Consider the following 17,330-nt stretch of genomic DNA (forward strand, 5'->3'; position numbering starts at 1 on the left):
GAGCTTTTACTAAAGATGTTATTATAAATAAAGATTATAAATAGGTGGTAAAATATCTATAATTAAAGTGTAGCAGCATCAAGAAATGTTGGGGTTCGCCCTTTACATAAGAATGTACTGTACATTGGATTAGACAGAACGTAGAAAAAATCAATTAGGGAAAAATCGGTATTCGATATCCTCTTCATCAGCATCGTCAATCGGGCTTTTTATTTTTTTTATTCTCAGTCGCTAACTAGTTATCGCACTGTCAAGATCTGCACACATTCCGATAATTCACATTTGAAGGTTTTCTGGGAGAGGATGGGTAGAGAAAATACCGAACTATATAAAATGTTTTTTTAACCTGTTAAGCGTCACCCACGTGATAAACCGTTCACCACGATCTACTCGGTACCGCCTTCAACTGTATATTCCGTTCATGACTTTAATTGCCTTTTACAAGCCGTCAGTCTCGTGATATTACGTTTACTCGTATAGTAAGTATAGGATCACCACTTGGCAACACTCTCAGCATATAGGGACTGTGAATAGAAACTTATATGATGTCTGGCAACTATTTTTCTGAAGGTAGCTTGATGTTGGAAAACTGGTTTCCTATCAGTGCGCTCGGGCGTTCATGCATAAGTGGTTATTTGTTGTTCCTTTTGTAATGAACGGTCTAAAGAGGAAGGTTATTTCTTTAGATGAAATAAATGATATTCTTGTTGAGGAATTTGATAATGATAACCTGTTTGATAATGAGAGCACAAGTTCTGAATCCTCCAGTGATGAGTATATTGAAGAAACAAAGTTTTCTTTCGATGCCGAAAGCGAAAATGACTTCTCATTACCGAATGACTGGACAACAAAATTTCACAAAACTATAAAGCGAGAGAGAGAGAGAGAGAGAGAGAGAGAGAGAGAGAGAGAGAGAGAGAGAGAGAGAGAGAGAGAGAGAGAGAGAGAGAGAGAGGATAAATAATGTACAAATGTATGACGAACATATTTGAAAACTATACAGGAAACGATATGAAGAGAGAGAGAGAGAGAGAGAGAGAGAGAGAGAGAGAGAGAGAGAGAGGAGAGAGACTTATCCCTTTCCTTTTGTTGCTTATCCAGGCGTAAGATTTACGATTGAAGATAAAAAGAACCCATTAGAATATTCAGTATTATGTAGCCATTTGAAATGAAATAATAGTAGTATTAATTGTTTTTTTTACTCAACCATTTAATTAATATCCCTACTTTTAACTATAATTACGAATTATAAGCATAAAGAAATGATTTTAACTTTGAAAAATTATCATTAGTGAAATGACCGCTCAGGGCAAAAAAAGTGTGACGGTACGTTAGCGGCAACCTGGTCCAGGGGGGACGCTTAGATGTTTTCTGGCAGAAAATTACGGTAGATTATCGTACAGCAGCCTAAGGCACACTTGCGCCTAGTGGCCGTGTTTACGTGTGGGAGTGTCATCATGGATATACAGTACTATACTGTAATTTTTAACTATTGCTAGATACTGTATCAAACCTTGAAAACCCTTTTTTGTTTTTTGTATCTATAGGAAATAATTCTACATTATTCGGAAAATACTGAAAACAGTCAGCTATGCATAGTACAGTAGTAAATACTACAGTCATAGAAAATTATCAAAACTTTAACAACTTTTTATTGTTTTATTTATCCATAAAAGAAATTTTGTACAGTATTTTATAAAAAAAATCTTAAAGAAGGATTTCTTACAGTATTGTTAAGATAAAAGCTACAGTATATATATATATATATATATATATATATATATGTATATATATATATACATACATACATACATACATACACACACACAGTGTATATACAGTATATATATAGCTAGAAAGCTAGAAATGGAGTGAAAAAAAAATTGACGGGTAGGTTGCTGTTTGCCGCCATGATGTGTTTCGAAATACACGAATTTCCAATTACACGAGGCCTTTCGTCGACCAAATTCTCGCATAATTCGGGACCCTACTGTATATATATATATATATATATATATATATATATATATATATATATATATATATATATATATATATATATATATATATATATATATATATATATACACACACACACATATGTGTGTGTGTAAATATTACAGGGAAACGTGATGCACAGATGCAGAAGAACCACAGAGAAAATGTTGGTGTTGGGTGAGCCTGGCAAGAAAAATGTTCACCACAGGGTGTACAGGTAGGGAAAACTCAGTACGAAACATGTAACAGTCTCCCAAGACATAGGAACAACAATGAAGCGATATGAATTAGGCTCTGAAACCATTGTTCCTGTCACTCCTTCATAAAGTACAGTACATATTACATGGGGTTTCGAAGGTTTATATCCTCATAGGAACAAAATTCCCTTAACATGCTTGATTTTGCTGAGATTCCTCTGAAAACAAGAACACTCATAAATAAATAAAATAAAAAATCAACACTTATCACAAGCTACTGTAAGAAAAGATCCAACAGCCAAGAGAGGAATGCAGTGACGTGTGTGCCCGTCGTGGCCAAAAACTGAAGTGGCTATCCTGTGACAGAAGGATGGGCAGGACTTTCCCCTTGTGCCACTCGTCATTAACCAACCACCTTGTTAACAATTCAATAGCTGTTTCAGTGCTGCTGAAGATATATCCTTAATTCAAAGGACAAAAGGTTTGGTAATGCGTAGGAACAAATAAGTTTCATACTGTATATCAAGTGAAGCTAAATAAATTTACCAAGGTATGCTGATTCATGTTCATGCATTTTATAAAAGTAATGCATTTAGCAGAACTCACTGAACAGGAGTTTCAAGGTTACAATCAGCCATAGCTTTTCCCTGAGACATCCAGTTATAAAATGTATCACAAAAGAAACGTTAATTACGGTTGTGAACAGAAATCTACAACTGTATCTAGTGAACATTTTTTTTTAAATTTCTGTAGTAGTAAACAGTATATGATTTACTGCAGTTAAACTGTGTATTAATGGCTGCTAATTTCTAACCAATGAAATAATGTCATAATAAAAAAATATAAAACTACTTAAAAGTACTCTACTAAAAGAAAATAAATTCAATATCCAAAAAATGCTACCACTTACATATATTTTTTAAAAAGAAATCATTCAAGAAATCTACCTCTAGATGATTATCACACACCGCACGAATGTACGTCCATGGACACGCTCCCATCCCAAGTATGTCCATGTGTGCGTGGGTGGCAAAAAGAAGAGGTGGGGCTTTAGTAACCAATTCATCGGGTCTCTCAGGGTTTATCAGGAAGTCTATGTTATTCTGGCTACCATTCACTCTCTTACTCTGTATAAAAGTGAGATAAATCACATACAAAATCAATAATAATACACCAATGAATAGAAATAAATTAAGTACATTATTTCATCCAATACACAGAAAAATACTTCGTCAAATCCATAAATTCAACTGGGATTTAGATGTGGTTAATTGTGAATATAGTGAGCAAAGGACATTTCTACCTTGGAAAAGGATCATAGCTATATAGTACCACCATTATTTAGAGATTTCATCCTAGTATCAAATAGTCACTGTAAATACTATTAACATTAAAAGGCTCTTAATACAATATTATAAAACACATTTTCAAAGGTTAAAGACAGAAAGATTTGATTGTTTTTTCCAGTTTTTGTTGGTACTGAGGCAGGTTATACAAGCTGTGAGTAGCCGAAGCATATATACACTTTCAATGTATTAAGAGTGACTCTTCTGTTCTTAACAAGATGGAGTATATAAATTTACACCCAAAACATTCCTAAGAGTCACAAACATGCATTCGATATGTCCTATCTTACCTTCACCTTTCAGCCTACCTTTACTTCTCCAAAAGTGACCACACAAAGCCTGCAATGGTAATATGAGAGTTCTCTGCAGCCTGACATACAAGCCTTTTACCCAGAGTTTCTACAAGAATATTGTAACTTTGGTAACCCTGCACTTGTTGTTGATTCCCAATCTAAGAGAAGAGGATGGCTAAAATATTTGACTCCTTGTAGCCCAAATACAGAGTTTGCCTTGTTTGGCATTGGGAACTTATCAGAGACAGTAACCTTATTCAGTTTACGGAAGTCCACACACAACTGTATACTGTTGTCCTTTTTTCGGACTGGAACAATGGGTGAAGACCAAGGAGAGATGCTGGGTTCAATAATACAGGTATACCTCACCTTAGGTCGGTAATTGGTTCCAGGAGAGGCGACCTAAGTTGAAAAACAACGTAAGTCGAATTTACTTGTCTCAGAATTTACCTGTCACAAGGCTAAACCACAAAAAACTATTCCCATTTCTGTATTTTATTTATAAATGCAATTTGAATAATATATGGTTACTAAGAATCTATCTAAGCTTATAAACAAAGACATTTTAATTTTTAATTTAGTACCGAAAAAGTAATCTAATTCTATGAATAAATGTACAGTACATCCATACTAGTAAATGTAGATGGGGGTTTGATCTAAGATAGTATAAAATATAAAGATTTTGTACGGCTAAATAACAATAACAAATTAAAATGTTATAATTATTTTGCAATTGGATAAAATTCCATTAATATGCCACAAACACAACTGTCTGTAAGAACATTTATTTAATTTGAAAAAAAAGGAAAGATTAAAATGGCCAGACGAGGACGCCGAGATGCACATCTGTACTCTCCAGCAGTTGAAGTCAAAGTGATGGTTAGGATACCTGTTGGGTGGGCGGGGCTTACTTGCCGCCCAACAGCTGCTACTACTACCTCGTTAAAAGTTTAAATAGCAATTCTAGCTTCACTGAAGACATATTCCTTTTATAAGTCAAAGATTTGTAGAAAATGTAAGAAAAAACATTGTCAATTAAAATATCTGGGTGGGGAGGATTCAATGTTCTTGACCTACTTGCATCTATACTCTGACTTCTGTTAGAGTTTAACTTCATTCCCCCTAATTTGCACCACACAATAATCAAAATATAGACACTAACCTCTATGATACTCTGGGCATCATACACCAAAGTAAATTCTCGTTTTGTCATAACCAGCAACATTCCATCATGGACTTCAACACTTCTCAGCTTCCCATAAGAATGCTTGTGCGGATGGGCTAAAAAAAATGAAAAAAAGCAATGAAATTAGAATATTACACTCTTAATATACCTTTCATATTTTAACCTCATGTACATTATTTTTCAAGTTACCTTTTAAACATCCAAAATTTAAAACTATTTCCTAACTAGGCAAATCACTGTTTTTTATAAGAGTATGATTTCAAAGTAGTTGGAAAGGTTTGCTGGCAGATGGAGGGTAAGTCCTGCCCACCCAACAGGTAGCTCAGTATTCACTTTTAACTGTAGGACTGGGAGTTACGAGATGGTTAAGGCAGAAAGTATAACTTGAAAGACTCAAGCTTGTATACTTAGATAAAATACAAATTACTTCACAATTTGGGATTTGTTCCTAAACAATTAAGAATCCTCCTCCTCTAATAGGAGACTTATCCTTTGGAGTGAAGAAGTCTCTATTAACCAAATTTGCTGGGAAATGTTAGAGCACCTGGTCCTGTATAGGAGCGGAGGTAATGACTCCTGTTCAACCTCCTAACAACCTGAGCATATGAATGTGGCAGGGATTAAGGTAGGCCCTTACCAGGTAAGTGGTAGATGGTCATGGATGAACCTATATCCTTCTGAGACAGATATAGTGTCTGAATGTATAATCATTATGAGAAATGTGTTTGCACACATTCTATCTATCCTATCCCCCATATGAGATGAGGGGGGAGACAATTCTGAATCAAACATGTGGGAAAGAAAAATTGCTCAGTTATAAGGCTTACCTGCATCTGATGTTTGGTCCCGTACATTAAAGATTGACTGCTACAATCCAATGGAAAAGAAAGAAAGGGAAGGCTAGGCATCATACCTTTCAATATAGACTTATGTCGCAACCATTATCTTGGATGAGATGCTTCACATCCCATGTGGGAGCTGGGTTTGCTAAAAAAAAATATGACAAATTCGAAAACAATTTGTAATTTTCCTATTGATACAAACCTTTAGCTATTTATTAGGAGTATTACTTTCGGCAAAGCTGAAAGGATAAGCCATTAGAATTTAGCGAGGGTTACCTACCATCCCGCTATTTAGCAGGGGGTGGGGGGGTAGCTACCTACCCCCTTCACTCACACACCTGTGACTGAGCTCACTTTGCTTGGAGGTAGGACTTCAAGGGGGATAAGGATGGCGGGTAAGTTTGTATAAATAGCTAAGGTTTGTATAGTTAGGAAAAATACAAATTATCTACGAATTTGTCATTTGTTCCGTAACTGGAATACAAACCTACGCTATTTATTAAGGGTCACTCACCTATTAGGAGGGTGGATGTCCTTGCCAATCTGGCTTTTTGGCTTTACCTGGGGTCTCCTCTTTCTGAGTAGGTCAGTATAAAAAATAAGGAGACCCTAACACCTTGCTAAACAATGCTACGAAAGGTCTACGGCCTATGCAAGATGACAAATTCGTAGATAATTTGTATTTTTCCTAACTATACAAACCTTAGCTATTTAATATGGGTATTACTTTCGGCGTAGCTGAAATGACGACCCATTAGAATTTTAACGAGGGTTTACTACCCCCTTTCTAGTTAACGAGGGGGTAGGGAGGGGTAGCTTGCTACCCCTCCCCCCCTCACACACCTGTGATTAGCTCACTTTGCTTAGAGCTAGGACTTCCCAGGGAACAGAGCTGGCGGGCAAGTTTGATTAAATAGCTAAGGTTTGTATAGTTAGGAAAAATACAAATTATCTACGAATTTGTCATTTGTTCCGTAACTGAAATACAAACCACGCTATTTAATATGGGTGACTCAACCCTTAGGTAGGGTGGTAAGTCCCAGCCATTACTGGCTTTTGGCTTTTTGCCCAGGGAGATTCAGTATCTGAGTGTGTCAGTACTCAAAGATAAGGAGTCCCTGCACCTCGCAAGTGCCTTGCTCTGCAAGGACCGCAGCCTACGTAAGCTTGTGTGTGAAGGAATGAAGTGTGACTCGTCCTAGCAAGTTGACCTGAAGTCTTTTAGATGGAATTCTAGGATAGGACGTTCCCAATACCACCTCGTAAGGGTATGGGGACGTGACAGTATTATCTTAATACTAGGAACACAAGGAAACATGGTTTACCTGCAGTGGTTTGAGGTCCATGTCGACCGCCGACATATAAGTACCACAAGGGCGGTCAGGTAAGCCCGGACACTTCCGCATGGTAGAGGCCAACTTCCAAACACACTGTATAAAAGAAAAAGCAAAAATGATATTTTCATTATAAAATAAATTTTTGAATATACTTACCCGGTGAATATATAAATAGCTGACGTCTCCGACGGCCCGACAGATTCCAAAACACTCACGAGCGATCGCCATGAAGGTTGCGGGTGTGCCCACCAGCGCCGACTATCGGCCAGATACCGCATATACTTCTCAACCACTCCAGTTCTTCTCAGTCTGCAGGGTCTCTATCGGGGAGGAAGGGAGGGCCTTTAATATTATATATTCACCGGGTAAGTATATTCAAAAATTTATTCTATAATGAAAATATAATTTTTAAATATTAAACTTAGCCGGTGAATATATAAATAGCTGATTCACACCCATGGTGGTGGGTAGAGACCAGTATTATAACAATAAAGGCGTATATGCTCAAGAGTTTTTGACAAATATTTCATAAAAACAAACTTAAGTATAGGTACCTGGTAAGGAAGCTGACTCTGATGATTACTCTGCCTCATTAGTCCGCTTTCCTCACGATGCCCAGCCATCCTCTTAGGATGCTGAAAGACTCCCAGGAACTGTTATATCCAGGGCGAACACCCCTATAACAGGACCTCATCAATACCCTTAATCTGGGCGCTCTCAAGAAACAACATTTTGACCACCCGCCAAATCAAAAAGATTGCGAAAGACTTCTTAGTCTTCCGTACAACCCAAGACAAGATTAAAAATTTCAAGAGTAGATTAAAAGGATATTGGGATTAAGGGAATGTAGTGGTAGAACCCTCACCCGCTACTGCACTCGCTGCAACGAATGGACCCAGTGTGTAGCAGTCCTCATAAGGAGTCTGGACGTCTTTCAAGTAAAATGAAGCGAACACCGACTTGCTCCTCCAAAAGGTCGCGTCCATAATACTTCGAAGGGATCTATTTTGCTTAAATGCCACCGAAGTCGCTATCGCTCTAACTTCGTGAGCCTTGACCTTAAGCAAACTACGATCCTTCTCACTTAGATGAGAATGTGCCTCCCGGATTAGAAGTCTAACAAAGTAAGAAAACGCATTCTTAGACATGGGCAACGAGGGCTTCTTAACGGAGCACCATAAAGCCTCAGAACAACCTCGTATCGGTTTAGTCCTAGATAAGTAAAACTTAAGAGCTCTAACGGGGCACAGCACTCTTTCAACTTCATTACCTACGATCTCCGAAAGGCTAGGTATTTCAAAAGATTTAGGCCAAGGACGAGACGGCAGTTCATTCTTGGCCAAAAAACCAAGTTGAAGAGAACATATTGCTTTATTCGTCGAGAAGCCGATGTTCTTACTAAAAGCATGGATCTCACTGACCCTTTTAGCCGAAGCCAAGCTAACCAAAAAAAGCGTCTTGAGGGTCAGATCCTTCAGGGAGGCTGAATTTAAAGGCTCAAACCTGTCTGACATCAGGAACTGTAGGACTACGTCCAAGTTCCAAGCAGGAGTTGAAATACGACGCTCCTTAGAGGTCTCGAAAGACTTAAGGAGGTCTTGGAGATCTTTGTTATTCGAAAGATCCAAGCCTCTATGCCTGAACACAGAAGCTAGCATGCTTCTGTAGCCTTTAATGGTGGATGCAGAGAGGGAGCGACCGTTTCTCAGATATAGGAGAAAATCCGCAATCTGCGCTACAGAGGTACTGGAGGAGGAAACAGAGGAGGACTTGCACCGATCTCTGAATACCTCCCACTTCGACTGGTAGATCTTGATGGTAGAGGATCTTCTAGCCCTCGCGATCGCTCTAGCTGCCTCCTTCGAAAATCCTCGAGCTCTTGAGAGTCTTTCGATAGTCTGAAGGCAGTCAGACGAAGCGCGGGGAGGCTTTGATGAAGTCTCTTTACGTGAGGCTGCCGTAAGAGATCCATCCGCACAGGCAGACTCCTTGGAACGTCTACCAGCCATAGAAGTACCTCTGTGAACCACTCTCTCGCGGGCCAGAGGGGAGCAACCAACGTCAACCTGGTCCCTTCGTGAGAGGCGAACTTCTGCAGCACCTTGTTGAGGATCTTGAACGGTGGAAAGGCGTAAGCGTCCAGGTGAGACCAGTCCAACAGAAAGGCATCTATGTGGGCCGCCTCTGGATCTGGGACTGGAGAGCAATACGTCGGGAGCCTTTTGGTCAACGAGGTCGCAAAGAGATCGATGGTGGGTTGACCCCAAGTCATCCAAAGACTCTTGCACACATCCTTGTGGAGCGTCCACTCTGTAGGGATCACCTGACCTCTTCGACTGAGACAGTCCGCCAAGACGTTCAACTTCCCTTGGACGAACCTCGTCAAAAGCGAGATGTTTCGATCTTTTGACCAAATGAGGAGGTCCGTTGCGATGACGAAAAGAGCGTGGGAGTGAGTGCCTCCTTGCTTCGAGATGTAAGCCAAGGCTGTGGTATTGTCTGCATTCACTTCTACCACCTTGTTTCGAAGCAGACCCTCGAAACTCCTCAGTGCTAAATGGACTGCCAACAGCTCCTTGCAGTTGATGTGAAGGCTCCTCTGGTCTGCCGCCCAAAGACCCACCCATTCCAGACTGTCCAGAGTCGCCCCCCAACCCAAATCCGACGCGTCTGAAAATAACACATGGTTTGGGTTCTTGACTGCCAGAGACAGACCTTCTCGAAGTCTTATATTGCTGTCCCACCAGGCCAGGCAAGTCTTGACTGGTTCGGAGATCGGAATCGAGACCGCCTCCAAAGTTTTCTCCTTGTTCCAATGGGAGTCTAGGTGGAACTGGAGAGGGCGTAGGTGAAGTCTCCCTAGAGAGATAAACTGTTCCAGGGTTGAAAGCGTCCCTAGGAGGCTCATCCAGCTTCTCACAGAGCAACGGTTTTTCTCCAGCACGAGACGGACTTTGAGCAAAGCCTGCTCGATCCTGTTGGACGACGGAAAAGCCCGAAAAGCTAGACTCTGTATCTCCCTCCCCAAATAGAGAATCGTTTGGGAGGGAGTCAGCTGTGACTTCTCCATGTTCACCAAGAGGCCCAACTCCTTCGCAAGATCCAAAGTCCACTGTAGGTCCTGCAGACAGCGATGACGGGACGACGCTCTGAGTAACCAGTCGTCCAGGTACAGGGAGGCTCTGATCCCCGACAAATGTAGGAACTTTGCTACATTTCTCATGAGCCTCGTAAAAACAAGAGGAGTAGGGCTGAGGCCGAAGCACAGTGCTCGGAATTGGTACACCACATTCCTGTATACAAACCTCAGATAAGGTTGAGAGTCTGGATGTATCGGAATGTGGAAGTACGCATCCTGCAAGTCGAGAGAGACCATCCAGTCTCCCTCTCTGACTGCTGCTAGAACGGATTTGGTGGTCTCCATCGTAAACTTTGTTTTGACAACAAAAACGTTGAGAGCACTGACATCCAGCACTGGCCTCCAACCTCCTGTGTTCTTTGGAACCAGGAAGAGACGGTTGTAAAAACCTGGGGATTGAAGGTCCGAGACTTTCACCACCGCCCCCTTCTCTAACAACTGAGACACTTGCAGATGTAATGCCTGTCTCTTTGACTCCTCTCGATACCTGGGAGAGAGGTCTATCGGATCGTTTACTAGAGGAGGTCTCCGTACAAAAGGGATTTTGTAACCCTCCTTTAGCAACAAAACAGACTCCCGGTCTGCACCCCTCTTCTCCCAGGCCTGCCAGAAGTTGGTCAATCTGGCCCCTACTGCTGTCTGAGGACGTGGGCAGTCAGACTCTGCCACGGGAGGACTTAGATCCTCTCTTTTTACCCCGCTTACTATCGGCACGAGAGCCTCCCTAACTGGGAGCTCTGCCACGAAAAGGCGGGATAAACCTTGTCGCTGGAGTTTCAAATTTAGGTCTGTTGACGTAAGAGGACGAAGGTACAGCCTTAAGAGCAGACGTGGCCATCAAATCATGAGTGTCCTTCTGTACAAGAGACGCTGCGATATCTCTAATAAGCTGCTGCGGGAACAGGGCAGAAGACAATGACGCAAAGAGCAGTTCTGACCTTTAACAAGGAGTGACACCTGCAGACAGGAAAGAACAAAGAGTCTCTCTCTTCTTAAGAACCCCTGCTGTGAAAGTAGCAGCAAGTTCATTAGAGCCATCTCTAATAGCCTTGTCCATGCAGGATATAATTTGAACAGAGACATCGCCGTCTGCTGACGAGATCTTCCTACTCAAGGCTCCCAGCGACCAATCCAAAAAGTTGAAAACTTCAAAGGCCCGATAAATTCCTTTGAGGAGATGATCTAGGTCTGAAGAGGACCAGCAAACCTTCGAGCGTCTCATGGCCAGACGCCGAGGAGAGTCTACGAGGCTTGAGAAGTCTCCCTGGGCAGAGGCAGGCACTCCCAAGCCGAGAACTTCTCCCGTGTCATACCAGACGCTCGCACGAGAAGCCAGTTTGAAAGGGGGAAAAGCAAAAGCTGACTTCCCCAAATTCCTCCTGGTCATTAACCAGTCGCCCAATAAACGCAAAGCTCTCTTCGAAGAGCGAGAGAGCACTAACTTTGTGAACGACGGAGTCGAAGAAACTAGGCCCAGCGTGAACTCCGATGGGGGCGAACGAGGAGCAGCAGACACAAAATGATCAGGAAAAAGGTCCTTAAAAATTAGCATGATCTTCTTAAAATCAAGAGAGGGCTGAGCAACCCTAGGCTCCTCTCCATCCGAAAGAGTCCCCAAAGGAACATCAGTTGGAAGGGGATCAACGACTTCCTCATCCGACGGAACTTCATCCGACAACGGCTGAGTCTCGCGATACGGAGAGACATGCCGAGGAGGCAACGCTTGACAGGCTATGTCAACATGCGACGGAGCCGCAGCAACAGCTGAGGTAACGACGTCACGCCGAGGCTGCAAAGACTGAAAGTCTTGTGACTGACAAACAACAACAGCCTGAGTCGACTGCCGTTCGACATCACGTCGGGACTGCATTGACTGCAGGGTCTGAGCAGGAAAAACAACACCCGACTGCGGTGACTGACGTTCAACGTCACGTCGAGGCAACGGAGCCGGCCGACGAACGTCACTTCGAGACTGCGGCGACAGTTGCTGAACGTCACCTTGAGTCTGCGGCAAAAGGGGTTCCACGTCACGTGACTGACGTGAATGACGAGGAACACGATCAGAATTGCGTTTAACAGCACTGAAAACGTTAGCGCTAACATCATAAGGACGAGAAAACACTCGTTTAGGCGGCTGAAGGCCAGAGTCACGCTTGTCGGACTGGCGAACCGCAAGCAAAGGATCTTTACGAACCTGCTCATGCTCGTAAACCTCCATTAAAGATAAAAGTTTAGACTGCATGTCCTGCAGGACAATCCACTTCGGGTCAACGGGAGTCGGAACGGGCCGTGACGTCGGCAACGTCTGTGCATGCAAATCATCGCACCTAACGAGACCCTCGGACTCCGTGTCACGCTTTCGCTTAACAGGCGAACAGCCATCCGATGACTGAAAGTGGTCAGAGCTGCCCCAATGGCTACAGCCAGGACGCTGGACCTGTCCTGAAGGGACTGACTTGCGCTTTAAGGGTCTAGAAACCTTACGCCAAGGTTTCTTATGCGGCAAATCGTTGGAAGACGAGGAGAACTTAGTCTCCCCCGTCTTATGGTAAGGACGTTCTTGATGAGAAACGTCTGATACCTTAGAGGGAACGTCTGTACGTTGGTTTACACCTCTCGCTCCCTTAAGTCCTACGACATTCCTTCTCCCTGGTGCAGGGGAGCCTGAAAGAGGTCTCGGACTAGGGGAGCGACAAGCACGAACAGACGAACCCTCGGTCGCAACACTAAACACATTTTGCGCACTTTCCACTTAATCACTTTGATTTCCCACTTTACCACTTTGACTCTTTAACAGCTTAACATCGGACATAAGCTGGTTCCTGTCCGAGGCTAAGGTTTCAACCTTCTCACCTAATGCTTGAATAGCTAAAAACATATCGCGCATTGAAGGTTCATGAGTGCTAATAGGGGGTTCAGAAACTACCACTACAGGGGAAGGATTAGGTTCAGGGGCATGGGAGGAGGAAAATTCTAAAGATCTAGATGAGCTTCTCCTCACCCTATCTCTTTCGAGTTTACGAGTATACTTTTCATACTCTAACCACTCGAATTCCGATAAAACCACACACTCCTCACACCGATCTCCTAATTGGCAGGATTTACCCCGGCAATTAGCACAAACAGTATGAGGGTCGATAGAAGCTTTCGGAAGACGTTTGTTACAATCTTTCGCACATTTGCGATATACAGAAGGGTCAGCCATTATGAAAAACCAGAGAAAATCCAAAGGAAAGCCAAGTTCATCAACAAAAAACAAAAAAGGTTTCAAGAGTTTTATTGAAGGAACACACCAACACAGCGAAAGCCAATAAAACCCAAAACAAAGTACTTCACCGATTCGGTAGAAAACTCGAGGTCTAGAGCAAGCGGAACCAATGTTGTCGGTGACACCGACAGAGAAGAACTGGAGTGGTTGAGAAGTATATGCGGTATCTGGCCGATAGTCGGCGCTGGTGGGCACACCCGCAACCTTCATGGCAATTGCTCGCGAGTTTTTTGGAATCTGTCGGGCCGTCGGAGACGTCAGCTATTTATATATTCACCGGCTAAGTTTAATATTTAAAAACAAAGATTAAAGGCTGTCAAAGTAAGCGAGGGTGGGAGCAGACACATCTGATCGTCACCCGAGCCAAAAGCAAAAGTGAGCTAATCACAGGTGTGTGAGGGGGTAGGGGTAGCAAGCTACCCCCCCCCCCCCCCGCTAACTAGCGAGGGGGTAGTAAACCCTTGTTAAAATTCTAATGGCTCGTCATTTCAGCTACGCCGAAAGTAATACCAACACTGTATTAAATAGCGTGGTTTGCATTTCAGTTACAGAACAACTGTGTTTTGAGATATAAGCAGTGTGACTGTCAAAGGTAAAAGTTATTCCGAGTCTTTCATAGGAAATAACCAAGTTAACCAAGACTTCCCACATACCACCTCGCCAGGGGATGGGGACGCAACAGTATTGACACAATACTAGGTACACAAGGGAGCATGGTTTACCTACAGTGGTTGAGGGTAGCTTGTACAGAGAACCCAGGCTGCTGCTTTCCTTAACAGAGGGGAGGATGAAGGAAAGAAAAAGAGCCAGTCATTCCTTTTCATTCATGCAGACTAAAACCAGGTAATAGTGCCCTTAACCCTCTGTTACTTGTCCAATAAGGAGCTTAAGGTATTAAACCATCTGTTGTGAAGCCACCATAGGGCCAATAGAGAACGTATCGAGTCTGCTAAAACCAACGAATGCTGGAGGTTCTCACAGGCTTCCAAGGTGCGGGCTGAAAAGGCAGGTCCAAAAGCTTGCACAAATGCCCTGATGATGGCTCCGAAACAGGGCTGTCTGCTGATGCTGGCGCTGTCTGAGAGGTTCACTGAAGGGAAGGAAACTGAAAGTTCCTTCTGAGGAGTCTTATCTGGAACTGCTGATCTACGTGGGTCCGCCTTAGGTGGCAGTAGTTTCGGGATCTTAAATTTTCAGGAATGCCCTTTTCCTCCTTCCTCGGCAGTCGTGCTTTTATGTGCTTGCGGGGAGGGGAATGGGGCGACGGTGACCTGTGAAGTGGGTCTCTGCCCATCCCCGGAGAGAGGACCAATGATCTGGAGGGCGATGACCTACCTTTCCGCTCCTGCTCCTTCCCTCTGTGATCACCTACCAGTGTCTTTACGGGTTGTTGCGGCTTCTTGGAAGTCAATGGAGGATGGTGGCTGCTGTTTTTCGTCTACATTACAAGTCGAGCAACCTTGGGTTGCTGAAACACTGGTGAATACCTGCTCATTGGTGAGCGTCTATGCGTTGGCATGCATAGCCTTGATAGAGAAGGCTGACGTGGTGTAGAGTGCCGGAGAGTAGGCGAACACTGACGAGCTGGCGATCGTTGATGCACCAGTGAGTGTTAACGAGCCGGTAAGGGCTGACGTGTCGGTGAACACTGACGAGCAGGCGACGATTGACAATTGGATGGCGTTGATACAACACCACCTGATGACCTGTGGGGTGAGCATTGACGCCGCGAACGCCGACGCTTAGGAGACTTCTGACGAGGCGAACGCCGACACTTAAGTGAACGCTGATGAGCGCTTATTGCAGGAACCTCCGTAGGAGATTTACGAGAGGTTGGACAGTAGACAGCAGGAACACGGGCGGGTGAACGACGTTCCGACGCGACGTGTTGCTTCGGGGAACGGTGGCGAACAGCAGATGCCTGACACGCTGAAGAGCAATGCGTTAACAGGCAATGATCGCCAGACAAACGATGAATGGGTCAGCTGGACGATCGTCAGGCGATGGGATGTGTCCTTCAGAAGTACGAACATCCTCCGAAGGGGATCGCGAGCGATCCTCAGGCTGGGAAGTCCTGAACCGAAGTTCAAGGACTAACAACAGCGTCGACAAGAGAAGGTCTGGAGGCAGGCAAAGGTCGGGAACCAGGAGACGTCAGATGAGAAGGCTCCCCCTCTGAGGAGGGCTGTGTGGACAAAGCTGACAAGCCAAAGAGGCGTCTCTTCACCGATGGTGAAGGAGCACCTCTAATGCGAAGAGGAGGGTAAGCACGACTGGGTTTACAACCACAATGACGCCCCATGGGGGCCGGTGGATCAGCAAGCTGACTGTCAGCAGCAATGCTCCAAAGAGGAGTCTCCATGAGTGAACTCCCTAGGGAGGGAGAAACACTCGCAGCAGAGACATGTCTAGGACTTTGCTACCCACCAAAAGGATATTCAGCAAGGGGAGAAGCACAGTCTTTGGCAACGGCGGAATGGAGGGCGGACCCAGTAACCCCAAGGACGGCTATATCTGAAATAATGGAGAGTGTGACATAGACACCCTCCGGGGGAGAGGCGGGGCTGCTTCACTAGGTGAAGCGCCATTGTCTTTCAAGGACCGAGGTTGTCCAGGAGTTAAGCGGCCTGCGCTACTACTCGATGGTCCCCCGGAGGAGGCTGAACAAATGAGCTACGGAGGAAGGCTTCTTCTGCTTTAAGGCAACCTTTGAAGGAGAAGAGTCCTACCTAGACTTCTTCTTATGCCATCGCCCAAACCTTTTCCACTGGGAGGCAGACCACTCCCGACACTCATTACACTTGTTCAACTCATCACATTGTTGACCCCTGCACACCGGGCACAGGCTTTGAGGATCTGTGTCCTTGGTGGACATAAAAGTACCGCAGGTGCGGCCCTAAGGACCAGGGCAGATACGCATGGCCGCAAGAAGAAGTCAACGCACACACAAACATTGAAAAGGAAAAGCATAAACAGAATTAATGGCAGTCGAATAAATGCAAGGAGAGAGAACAGATACCATCGTTCTCCATCCGAGCCAAAAGCAAAGTGAGCTCAATCACAGGTGTGTGAGTGAAGGCAATAGCTAGCTATCCCCACTAATCCCCCGTTAACTAGCGGGATGGGTAGTTAACCCTCGCTAAATTCTAATGGCTCGTCCTTTCAGCTTCGCCGAAAGTAATACACCTAATAAATAGCGTGTTTGTATTCCAGTTACAGAACAACTGTTAATCAGCTACTGCCAGACCATGGTTAAAGGTAACCAAGGATCTGTGGGCTTCTGCCCGAAGGTAGCGGTTGTTGAAGGTTGTCTGATGTTTCCAGATCCTGCCCCTTCAACACTTCTACCACTGACAAGTTCTTCCTAAATGCTAGGGTGGAATCCATACACCTAACTTTGTCAGCTTGTGCCTGGGATGGTCCTTCCATTCCCTCGCTTGAAGAAGGATAGGCATGTCTGGTGGTCCCATGAAGAGAAAGACAGCAAACAGTCATGCCATCTAACAAGAACAAGAATGATGAGGATACTGGCAGGTCTGCTCAGAAACCTGTCACACATTCACAACTTATCTAAAAAAGAAAATGCATATTCTGTTTTTCTTTAATTCATCCTTCATCTGTCACCACATCCATTTTTTAAAGAGAAAACAAAAAATGAAGAGCCCCCAAAAGAAGAGGTAGCAATAGTATGTCTGGACTGCTTGATGCCGAAGTGAAAAGTGAG

At 43.9% G+C, this 17,330-nt stretch overlaps 1 protein-coding gene across 1 annotated transcript in view; it reads right to left on the minus strand.

Annotated features, from left to right (window-relative positions):
• Nucleotides 1-17,330, minus strand: part of LOC137660250 (DDB1- and CUL4-associated factor 17-like) — an 80,725-nt gene that overhangs the window by 52,428 nt on the left and 10,967 nt on the right. Inside the window, exons 4-5 of the mRNA XM_068394991.1 lie at nt 4,997-5,115; nt 3,143-3,322 (exon numbers count right to left, since the gene is read on the minus strand). Coding sequence (XP_068251092.1) covers nt 3,143-3,322; nt 4,997-5,115 — 299 coding nt within the window. The remainder of the gene's footprint in view (nt 1-3,142; nt 3,323-4,996; nt 5,116-17,330) is intronic.

Source organism: Palaemon carinicauda, chromosome 20, assembly GCF_036898095.1.
Source record: "Palaemon carinicauda isolate YSFRI2023 chromosome 20, ASM3689809v2, whole genome shotgun sequence".
Taxonomy (NCBI): Eukaryota; Metazoa; Arthropoda; class Malacostraca; order Decapoda; family Palaemonidae; genus Palaemon; species Palaemon carinicauda.